This window comes from Pristis pectinata, chromosome 35, assembly GCF_009764475.1.
Source record: "Pristis pectinata isolate sPriPec2 chromosome 35, sPriPec2.1.pri, whole genome shotgun sequence".
NCBI lineage: Eukaryota > Metazoa > Chordata > Chondrichthyes > Rhinopristiformes > Pristidae > Pristis > Pristis pectinata.
The window spans coordinates 4,087,898-4,100,057 of NC_067439.1; the positions used below are offsets into that span (position 1 = coordinate 4,087,898).

Here is a 12,160-nt window from a genome sequence, read left to right on the forward strand (position 1 = left end):
TGTGGGACAACAATATCTTTTCTCCCATTATTGAGCGAACCAATACCAGAGGGCATGCATTTAAGGTGAGAGGGGGTAGGTTCAGAACAGATGTGAGGGGTATGTTTTTTACTGAGAGAGTGGTGGATGCCTGGAATGTGTTGCCTGATAGGGCGGTGGAGGCAACTTCACTGGGGGCTTTTAAGAGGGGCTTGGGTGGGCACATGAATGAGAGGAAAATAGAGGGATATGGGCATTCTGTAGGTAGGAGCGATTAGCTATGTCGGCACAACATTGTGGGCCGAAGGGCCTGTTCTGTGCTGTACTGTTCTATGTTCTAACAGCCAATATGGGACTGCATCAAACTGAGCAAATATTTGGCAAATGAAGCTTAACACGTGTTTACGTGAGGTTGTATATTTTGGGAGGCACCATGGAGACACCACTTATTACTTGGAAAGTGCAAGTGGGGAATGGAACAAAGGGGTCTGGGAGTATGAATCCACCAGCTACTAAATGTTACATCACAGGTTAGCAGGACTAAAAGGCAAGCCAAGCACGAGAGATTATTCAACAGCTGGAAGAGATGTTACGCTGAACTATCAAACCATGGACAGAGGAAACTGAAAGTACGGTGAAGACTTCTGGTCAATGGACAGTGTGTGGAAAAGACTTACAAGGAAGATGAGGGTGGACACATCTAGAAAAGGTGAACAGACCGGGTTTCATTCCTCTTTCAGAGGAATTCCTAGTAAAAGACAGTTGAGGGGCCACCAAATTAGGACGGCGCAGTGCCACAGCTAATAGAGCGGCTTCCTCACAGTACCAGAGACCTGGGGTCAATCCTGACCTCCGGCACCGTCTGTGTGGAGCTTGCACGTTCTCCCTCTGACGGCGTGGGTTTCCCCCAGGTGCTCCAGTTTCCTCCCACATCCCAAAGACGTGTGGTTGGTAGTTTAACGGGAAGAACACAACCGGAGGCTGTTCATTATAAGATACTCAGAAATGCAAAGGAATTCAGGAGAAACGTCTTTTCTAAAGAGTGGTGGGAACGTGGACCTCACAGTCACACGCAGTGGTCGAGGCAAGTAGAATGGATGCATTTTAGGGGAGGCTGGACAAACATAGGGGAAGGAGGGAGTGTAGGGTCACAATGACATATTTAAACGGGGAAAGGTAGGAGGAAGAATAAGTGAAGCAATAAAAGCTAGAATGGACACATTTGGAGTGTTGTGAGCAATTTTGGGCCCCGTATCTAAGGAAAGATGTGTTGGTCTTTGAGAGGATCCAGAGGAGGTTCAAAAGAATGATCCCAGGAAAGAAAGGGTTAACGTATGAGGAGAGTTTGATGTCTCTGGGCCTGTACTCGTTGGAGTTCAGGAGGATGGGGGGGGGGGGGGGGGGATCTCATCAAAATCTACCAGATAAATGAAAGGCCTGGATAGAGTGGATGCGGAGAGGATGTTTCCATCGGCAGGAAAGTCTGGGATCCGAGTGCACAGCCTCAGTCCCTTTAGAAATGAGATGAGGAGGAATTTCTTCAGGGCGGTGAATCTGTGGAATCTGTGGAGGCCAAGTCAGGTAGAGATTGATAGGTTCTGGATTGGTAAGGGGGTTAAGGGTTACAGGAAGAAGGCAGGAGAATGGGGTTGGAAAAATAATCAGCCATGATTGAATGGCGGAGTAGACCCAATGGGCTGAATGGCCTAATTCTGCTCCTATATTTTACAGATAGAGCTGTATGGCCTTTTGCTGTGATGTATATCCCATGACTCTGCACCAAAATTGCCAACATTGGCTGAGCCTATTCCTGGAGCTTCTATCACATAGCTCCTCTTCTAGCCACCTCACCCAGTTCAATAGCTCACCTCACACCTCACCTTTCAAACATGCAGAATGTAAAACAAACATATCATTTCCACAGGGGCTCTTGGTGACAACAGCAGCCTGGGGAATTAACCTTCCAGGATACTCCAAGCTTCAGGAATTCTATCTTTTTATTCACTTTCCAGGATGACCAGCAAGACCAACATTTATTGCCTGTCCCTAATTGCCTTAAAGATGTTGACGGCAGGCATCGGTCCTTTTGTTTAACACAGCATAGATATAACTAAGTGACTTGCTGCAGCAGTTAGGTGTCAGGTTTGGTGGGTCTGCAGTCACCTGTAGCCCAGACTAGGTAAGGACAACAGCCTTCCTTCTAGGACAGAGAGCCAGCAGTGTTTTCACAATGATCCTGTAACTTCATCATTACTGATAGCTTTTATTTTTGGAAGTTATTAACAGAATATAAATTACACAGCTGTCATTGGTGGGAGTCATAGGGTCATAGACTTATGGAAACAGGCCCTTTGGCCCAACTTGTCCATGCTGACCAGGATGTCTATCTGAACTAGTCCCATTTTCCTGCATTTGGCCTGTAACTCTCTAAAGCTTTCCTGTCCATGTACCTGTCTAAATTTCTTTTAAACGTTGTAATTGTAACTGCTTCTGCAGCTTCCTCTGGCAGCTCATTCCATATACCCACCACCCTCGGGTCCCTTTTAAATCGTGCCCCTCTCACCTTAAGGCTATGCCCTCTAGTTTTAGACTTCCCTACCCTGGGAAAAAGAATGTGATGCTCCACCTTATCTGTGCCCCTCATGATTTTATAAACCTCAAGGAAAAAAGTCCCAGCCTATCCAGCCTCTCCTTATAACTCAAACCCTCCAGTCTTGGTGACATCCTCGTGAATCTTTTCTATGCCCTCTCCAGCTTAATGATATTCTTCTTATAACTGGGCAACCAGAACTGTGCACAATACTCAAAGTGTGGTCTCACCAATGACTTGTACAGTTGCAATGTGACATCCCAACTCCTGCACTCATTGCCCTGACTAATGAAGGCAAGCGTGCTAAATGCCTTCTTCACCACCCTGTCTACCTATATCACCACTTTCTTGAAACTATGTACCTGTGTCCCAGGGTATCTCTGTTCTATAACACTCTCCAGGGCCTTACAGTGTAAGTCCTGCTCTGTTTAACCTAGCAACATGCAACACTTTGTACTTGTCCCAGTTAAATTCCACCTGCCATTTTTTGGCACATTTCCCCAGTCCACTGAGATCCTGTCGTAATCTTAGATATACATCTTCACTGTCCACTACACCACCAGTGTTGGTGATGTCTCCAAGTCTAGGCCTCTAAGTCACTGCTCTGGCACTTTAAACCCTGCACTGCCATTTACAAGGTGTGCAGCCCCTGCTCTGAAGTGTGTGTTGAAGCTGTTTCTTACCTGAACTCTGGACTCCGGTAGGTTGATCTTCAGCGCTACCTCTTCCCGCATGAAGATGTCAGGGTAGCGAGTCTTGGCGAAGAGAGATTCCAGGATGTCCAGCTGGGCGCGGGTGAAGGTGGTTCTCTCTCGGCGCTGTTTCCGTGGAGTGGCTGAGACAAAAATCAGGCACCCAATTACATTCATAAAATATCCATCGATTCCGATTTTGATTGCATCTGACCTTTCCACAAGAGCTTCCTGATATTTCTTTATGAAAATAGTAATTGAGAGCAGAACCATTCAGTCCCTTCTGTCTGCTCCACCGTTCAGCTGCTTTTTACCCCAGCCCTGTTTTATTGGTTTACTATTGTCACATGTACCGAGAAAGCGTGCCATCCAGGCAGATTGTGCCACGCATAACCACATCGAGGTAGTGAAAAGAAAACAGAATGCAGAATATAGTGTAGCAGCTACAGAGCGCACCTCAAGGCTGCGTGCTTAACCCTCTGCTCTAGTCTCTCTACACTCATGACTGTGTGGCAAGGCACAGCTCAAACTCCATCTATAAATTTGCTGATGACACCACTGTTGTTGGCAGAATCTGAGATGGCGACGTGGAGGCGTACAGGAGTGAGATAGATCGGCTGGTTGAGTGGTGTCACAACAACAACCTCGCACTCAACGTCAGCAAGACCAAGGAACTGTGGACTTCAGGAAGGGGAAGTCGGGAGAACACACACCAGTCCTCATTGAGGCGTCAGCGGTGGAAAGGGTGAGCAGCTTCAAGTTCCTGGGTGTCAACATCTCAGAGGATCTATCCTGGGCCCAACACATTGACGCAATCACAAAGAAGGCATGCCAGCAGCTCTACTGCATTAGGAGTTTGAGGAGATCCGGTATGTCACCAAATACTCTTGCAAATTTCTATAGATTTACGGTGGAGAGCATTCTGACTGGTTGCATCATTGCCTGGTATGGAGGCTCCAATGTGCCGGATCGCAAGAGGCTGCAGAGGGTTGTAGACTCAGCCAGCTCCATCACGGGCACAACCCTCCCCACCATCGATGACAGGTTCAAGAAGCGGTGCCTCAAGAAGGCAGCATCCATCACTAAGGACCCTCACCGCCCGGGACATGCCCTCTTCTCGTTACTACCATCAGGGAGGAGGTACAGGAGCCTGAAGACCAACACTCAATGATTCAGGAACAGCTTCTTCCCCTCTGCCATCAGATTTCTGAACGGCCCAGGAACCCATGAACACTACCCCGTTATTCCTCTTTTGCACTATTTATTTATTTTTGTAACTTATAGTAATTTTTATGTCTTGCACTGTACTGCCGCCGCAAAACAACAAATTTCATGACATACAATAAACCTGATTCTGAATCAGAGAAAGTGCAGTGCAGGTAGACAATATAGAGTGCAAGGGCCATGGCAAAGTAGATTGCAAGATCAAGCACTAACCTCACGTATCCCTTGACTCCCTTAATATCCAAGGTCCTTCTTAAACTTGCCACCCAAACTCTGATGCCTGTGTCCTAATCAGACTCACTCACCCATCACCACACACCCCCCTCCCCAATTGGTGACCAGAGCTGACTCTTAGTGAAGCGAGACACCCATTTTAAAATTCCTATCCATCTTATCAAATGCGCTCATCCCTCTCACTCACTCCAAGCCTACAATGCTCCGTCCTCCTCCAATTCATCCCCAGGTTTAATCATCCATTGCCAGCCATGCCTTCAGCTCCCTGGAACCCATGTGAGGATCCCTTGGAAGGCCAGCATTTATTGCCCATCCCTAATTGACCTTGGGGAGGTGGGGGTGAACCGCTACAGTACATGGGGCAAAGGTGCTCCCTCAGGGAGGGGGTTCCAGGACTTAGACCCAGTGACGATGCAGCGATACTTTTCCGTCAGGATGGTGTGGGACATGGAGGGGAACCTGTGGGCGGTGGAGTTTCCTTGCACTTGTTTTTCTTGGTGGTGGGGGGAGGGCGGGGGGTGGCAGGTGAGAGAGGAGCCAGGACAACCGCAGTGATTTTGTAGTAGGTGCACACTGCAGCCACTGTGTGCCAGTGGTGGAGGGACTGAATGTTTAGGCTGTTGAGTCTAACATTTTCAGAGCAAGTGTAGGGTATTCCATCACACTCCTGGACTTGTACCTTGACAATGATCATGGGGTGTCAGGAAATGACTCACCACAGGATACACTGCCTCTGACCTGCTCTCGTAACCACAGTATTTTTTAAAATCTGGTCTGGCTAAATATTTTGTACCTCCACTAATATAGGTTCTCCATGCATGAGAGAGGTACTTGCTTGTGCTATCTCCTTAACTTAAAACAGATTATCTGGACTCCATGAGGTTGTTTGTGGGATCTTGCTGTGCACCAATTGCCTGCCGTGTTTCCTCCATTATAATGGTGACTAGACTTGAAAAAAAAAACTTAATTGGCTGTAAAAGAGTGCTCTGTGGTATCAGGTGAAAACCATTACAGAATTGCTAAGTTTTACTAAAAGATGTAGGTATTCAGGAAAATATACATTAGCAGTCCCTTTAAATGAGGTGGATCAAGGTTGTTTAATCTACAATTAGAATAAATGATAGGTGATGAATTATTGCTTTCCTTTTTTGTTCTGAAGTTGACATTGAGCAATTAAAAGCTTAGTTGAAAAGAATGTTGTTTTTGAATAAAGTTGGAAGCACTTTGCTGGGTTACGTTCAGCGGAGGTGAATGTTACTGTGAGTGCCAAGTGTAAAGGAGATTAAATAGGCAGGTGTGCAAACTGTGCAGTGTACAAGTGTGCGAGGGAGGTGTAGGAGTGATGGTGTGTATCTGCGTGGGTGAGAGAGATGTGTGTGTGTGTGTAAAAGTTTTACACCTGAGTGTGCTTGAAAAGGAATGTGAAGTTGAACAAGTGTGAACCTGTATGATAGTGGACTAGCAACCACTTCTTTGTTGTAAATATGGGAACAGTTTGACTTTAAATACAGTGACAGTCTTAAGTATTTTAAACAGAAGTGTTGGGAGAAATTAGACAAACGACAGAGATTTAAACAAATGTGTGTGAAACTGAAGGATTAATTTGAGGTTGGAATAAAAATGCTTGAACCAGCAGGACAGGCAGCATCTGTGGAGAGGGGGGGGAGAGAGGCAGAGACGAGAGCGAGAGAGGGGGGGGGGGAGAGAGGCAGAGACGAGAGAGAGAGCGAGAGAGGGGGGAGAGAGGCAGAGACGAGAGAGAGAGAGAGAGAGGCAGAGAGAAAGAGAGAGAGGCAGAGAGAAAGAGAGAGAGGCAGAGAGAAAGAGAGAGAGGCAGAGAGAAAGAGAGAGAGACTCGCAGAGAGAAAGAGAGAGAGACTCGCAGAGAGCAACACAGAGGGAGGGAGGGAGAGAGAGAAAGAGGGAGGGAGAGAGAAAGAGACAGAGAGAGACTTTCAGAGAGAGACAGAGAGAGACAGAGAGAGACTTTCAGAGAGAGACAGAGAGACAGAGACAGAGAGACAGAGACAGAGAGACAGAGACAGAGAGACAGAGAGACAAGACGCTTCCTGACCTGCTGAGTGTTTCCAGCATTTTCTGTTTTTGTTTCAGATTTTCAACATCTGCAGGGTTCATTTTCATTTAATTTGAGGTCAGAGTGCTTGCCCTTAGGAAAAGAGCCATTTATTTTTGCAGGCTCTGCTGATCAGTCCATTTGAAATAAAAAGAACTCATGCGGGAAATGATTTTTCTAATCCTTTTGGACACCGGATCCTAATTCCCTCTATTTAAAAATGTTACACTCTTAGGATAGGAATTTCTTTTGTCTAGAGCTGCTCTTGTCTCCAGCAGCTGTGATTTTGCCCATCTATTAAGAACTTGGTGATTTTTTAAAGTTTAACATTGAATTCAGCAGTTCCAGATCCCAAGCTTGGCCATTTCCAGTCATCGATTGTGGGGGAAGTATATGCTGGTGATACCTCCACTTACTCTGAACCACCTCACATCCTTCACTGCAATCTGTCTGCCTGTTCTGATGAGAAACCATTGAGTTGAAACGTTGGGTCAGGTTGTCCTGACAGTTAGACAGTGGTTCAGGAGAAAGCTGTGGCCAGCTGCTGTACACTTGTCTCACACCTTGGGTTCTGCACCTGGGTGGGTAACTGTAGCGCTGAAGCACAGAACCTGCATCCTGGCTCAGAACAAGGTTCCACCTTTAATATCAGGGAGCCCCTAATGAACATTTGGCTACAACAAATAATCTGCTGGAGGAACTCAGCGGGTCGAGCAGCATCTGTGGAGGGAAAGGAATTGTCGATATTTTGGAAAACTGACAATTCTTTTCTCCCCACAGACACTGCTCAACCTGCCGAGTTCCTCCAGCAGATTGCTTGTTGCTCCAGATTCCAGCGTCTGCGGTCTCGTGTCTACATTTGGCTGCATATACCTGTGGTTTCAACAGTATCACACTCAAGCTCTTCTAACACTGCCTATTTATTTGAACAGTTACAGACCATAATTAAAAGATAAATGGCTTACTTATAGAACATAGAACAGTACAGCACAGAACAGGCCCTTCGGCCCACAATGTTGTGCCAACATACTGTAACTATTCCCTCCTGCCTACAGAATGTCCATATCCTCTCATTCATGTGCCCATCCAAGCCCTTCCTGAAAGCCCCCACTGAGTTTGCCTCCAGCACCCTATCAGGCAACGCATTCCAGGCACCCACCACTCTCTCAGTAAAAAACGTACCCCTCATGTCTGTTTGAACCTACCCCCTCTCATCTTAAATGCACTTCTTCATGTTATCTTAATTAATATTTTTAATTAAATTACACCAAGTTAAATCTGTTTTTAAATGAATTTATGGATTCTCTTTTTTACAAGTTTAAATGTTTCTCAACTGTTCCTAAACAGAAACATTCAGAACCAGCGCAAGCTGTCAGTCCCAGCACCAGAAGCAGTCCACCTCACAGATCAGACACTTTGAACCACCCCAATAACTCAGTTCCACTTTCCACAAACCCTGCTTGGATTTATTCACTGGGTGCAGTTGCATCAACTCAGCCATTGTTGGCTGAACAGATAGCTTGCTGGGGCCACAGGATCAATGAACTTGAGGAGACAAAACATGAAAGGTAACGACAGTTGATCCCTAAAGGGCATACAGGAACCAAGTGAAGCTTTAATCACACTCTGGCAGTTTCATAACAACCACTTTTTTCTATTATATATTTAATTACTCCTAATTGTTCCAGTGGGATTTGAACTCATGCTCTCAGATCAATCAGCCCAGCCTCTACATACTAAGCCAATCACTTAACCGCTATGCTACCAAAGCACCCTGTGTTGGCCCATGTGGTTCAGTTAGAATGAAGTAAGAATAACAGGACCGTCAGTAGCTGGGTGATCATTTTACCCATCTCTGTAGAATGCAAAATTTTAAACTTTCTATCAGCTTGCTGGAAACATGAAAGTGTAGATTCACTGGGAACACCCTCCCCTCTGAGGCTAACGAAAATGGGACACCCTTTTCATAGAGTCACACAGCACGGAAACAGGCCCTTCGGCCCAACTGGTCCATGCTGACCAAGGTTTCCATCTAAGCCAGTCCCATTTCTCCACATTTGGCCCATATCCCTCTAAACCTTTCCTATCCATGTACCCGTCCAAACGTCTTTTAAATGTTGTTAATGTACCTGCCCCAACCACTTCTTCTGGCAGCTCGTTCCATATACTGACCAACTTCTGGGTGAAAAAGTTGCCCCTCAAGTTTCTATTAAACCTCACACTAAACCTATGTCCTCTGGTTCTTGATTCCCCAAACCTGGGGGGAAAAGACTGTGCACTCACTCTATGCCCCTCATGATTTTATACAGCTCTATAAGATCACTCCTCATTCTCCTACACTCCACTGAATAAAGTCCCAACCTGCTCAACCTCTCTCCATAACTCAGTCCCTCCAGTCCCAGCAGCATCCTCATAAATCTCCTCTGCACTCTTATAGCTAAGTTTACCCTTCCATGTGGCACCAAAGGATATGCTGTCTCAGATGGGACATTAAACCAGTGTCCCATCTGCCTTGGAGTTGAACGTAAAAGATCCCAGCCTGTATATGCTAAACCAAGAAGAGGAGGAGAGTCTTGTCTGGTGTGTCCCAGGACCAATTTCTATCCCCCTACCAACATCATCCAATCGGATGATCTGGCCACTTTGGCACCTGGGATCTTGCTGTGCAAGCAATTGACTGCTGCACTTCCCACATTGAGTTGGTGACTTCACGTCAGAAGAATCATTGACTTTAGAAGTTGCTGTTGTCATGAAGGGACTGTAGAAAGACCAGTCTTTTTTTTTACAATAACTATAGACAGTGCAAAACGATCTCTGTAAATCCTTTATTTCCTGCACTGTATAATGGCCTCTTCAGACTGGGACCAGTAACCTACTTGCATCCAATGAATTCTTTTATTCTAATCCGCACCCAAGGCTTGAAATTCTCCCCGTTCCCCACTTTCTACTTCTTAATTGAAATTCCTTCATGTCTTGATGTGTTAATCAGATTTGGCTATTGTTGAGGAATATCAGTGTAGTGGGAAGTCCCTGTTGAGGGACACTGTGTAAAGTAACACTGGGTGTGTTCTGTTTCTGTCCACCCTACACACACCCAGATTAAGTTTTGGAACATATCGAAATAGGAGAGGATCCACCTGAACCAGGTGGACCGTTTGATCCCAGACTCTGAAGCCATTGGCTCAAGGTAGTTATCTAACCAAGTTCTAAGAAACCCCATGTTCATTGTCACAGCACAGAAGGAGGCTACTTGACCAGCTCCTAATCAGTCCCACTTCCCACTCTTTTCCCACAGCCCTCCAAATTGTTCTCTCCTAAGTACCTGTCCAAAGCCCTGATTGATTCTGTTTTGACCAACCCCAAGGCAGAGACATCCAAATGCTAACTATTTTAGGTAAAAAAAATATAATGGAGACCAAGAGACTGCAGATTCAGGAATCTGGAGCAAACTTGAGGAACTCAGCGGGTCAGGCAGCATCTGTGGAGGGAAATGGACAGGGGACCTTTCGGGGTCAAGACCCTTCATCTGGATGGGTCTTCCAGATGAAGGGTCTCAAGCTGAAATGTCAAACAGTTTCTCTCAAAGAACACATGAAAAAAGGAGCAGGAGTAAGCCACCAGGACCCTCAAGCCTGCCTTACCATTCAATAAGATCATGACTGATCTCGTTTTACCTTTGGCTTGGAATGTTAAATCTGTTCCTACTGGTCCTTGAACCACCTGCTAGTAACTTCCCTCCAACTAAAAAAGTTGTGGTCTTGTCCACCTCCATCAGTTCTCCTCTCAACCTTCCCTGCTTCCAAGAACAATAGCTCAGGCATCTCCAGTGTAAGAGTTCCTCATCCCTGGAAACATTCCGGTAAATCTTTCCCACACCCTCTCTGGGACCTTCACAGCCTTGGGCACTTTTATTTAAAAGCTTGCTGAGCTCTCTGGTTGGTTGGAGCTCAATATTTGGGGTTGCATTTAGAATCAGGCAACACAGCTCAAAAAACGAGAGGGTGAATCTTGGTTTAACCTCTGACGGTGCAGCACTCTGTCAGTATTGCAATGGGAGCAGGAATAGTACATAGAACAATACAGCACAGGAACAGGCCCACAATGTCATGCCAAACTAATTAAACTAATGACACCAAATTAAACCAATCCCTTCTGCCTTCACATGGTCCATATTGTGCCATTCTCCGCACATCCATGTGCTTATCTAAGAGCTTCTTAAACACCGATTGTATCTGCCTCCACCACCACCCCTGGCAGCGCATTCCAGGCACCCACCACTCTCTCTGTAAAAATACTTGCCCCGCACATCTCCTTTGAACTTACCCCCTCTCACCTTAAATGCACGCCCTCTGGTATTAGAAATTTTGACTCTGGGAAAAAGATGCCAGTGATCTACCCTATTTATGCCTCTCATAGTTTTATAAACTTCTATCAGGTCTCCCCTCAGCCTCCGCCACGCCAGAGAAAACAAGTCAAGTTTGTCCAACCTCTCCTCAGAGCACGTGCCCTCTAATCCAGGCAGTATCCTGGTGAACCTCTTCTGCACCCTCTCCAAAGCCTTCACGTTTCTTCCTGGGCAACCAGAAGGATAGGTCAGATATTGTGAAGCAGAAGGGATGGTGCAGGGGGACGGGCTTTATGTTCCTGGATCCTTGGGACCATTTCTGGGGAAAATGGGACCTATACAAATGGGACGGTTGCACCACGCAGATGCCACAGCCAAGAAAACTCACCTGTGCCTCTAATTCCTCAGGAGGCTAAAGAAATTTGGCATGTCCCCTTTGACCCTCACCAATTTTTATCAATGCACCACAGAAAGCATCCTATCCAGATACATCACGGCTTGGTACGGCAACTGCTCTGCCCGTGACCACAAGAAACTGCATAGCACATCACGGAAACCAGCCTCCCCTCCACGGCCTCGGTAAAGCAGCCAACGTAATCAAAGACCCCACCCACCCTGGTATTCTCTCTTCTCCCTATCTCATCGGGCAGAAGATACAAAAGCACGAAAGCACGTACCACTAGGCTCAAGGACAGCTTCTATCCCTCTGTTATAAGACTATTGAACGGTCCCCTAGTACGATATGGTGGACTCTTGACCTCACAATCTACCTTGTTGTGGCCTTGCACCTTATTGTCTGCCTGCACTGCATTTCCTCTGTAACTGTAACACTTTATTCTGCATTCTGTTATTGTTTTCCCTTGTACTACCTCAATGTACTGTGTGATGAATTGATCTGTACGAATGGTATGCAAGACAAGTTTTTCACTGTACCTCGGTACATGTGACAATAATAAACCAATTCACCAATTTAACCAGAGTAGGACCAACATCCTTGCTGGGAGGTTTGTTAGCTCTGTTGG

At 46.1% G+C, this 12,160-nt stretch overlaps 1 protein-coding gene across 1 annotated transcript in view; it reads right to left on the reverse strand.

Annotated features, from left to right (window-relative positions):
• Window positions 1-12,160, reverse strand: part of LOC127586343 (homeobox protein otx5) — a 40,823-nt gene that overhangs the window by 13,416 nt on the left and 15,247 nt on the right. The window contains exon 4 of the mRNA XM_052044209.1: window positions 3,253-3,404. Coding sequence (XP_051900169.1) covers window positions 3,253-3,404 — 152 coding nt within the window. The remainder of the gene's footprint in view (window positions 1-3,252; window positions 3,405-12,160) is intronic.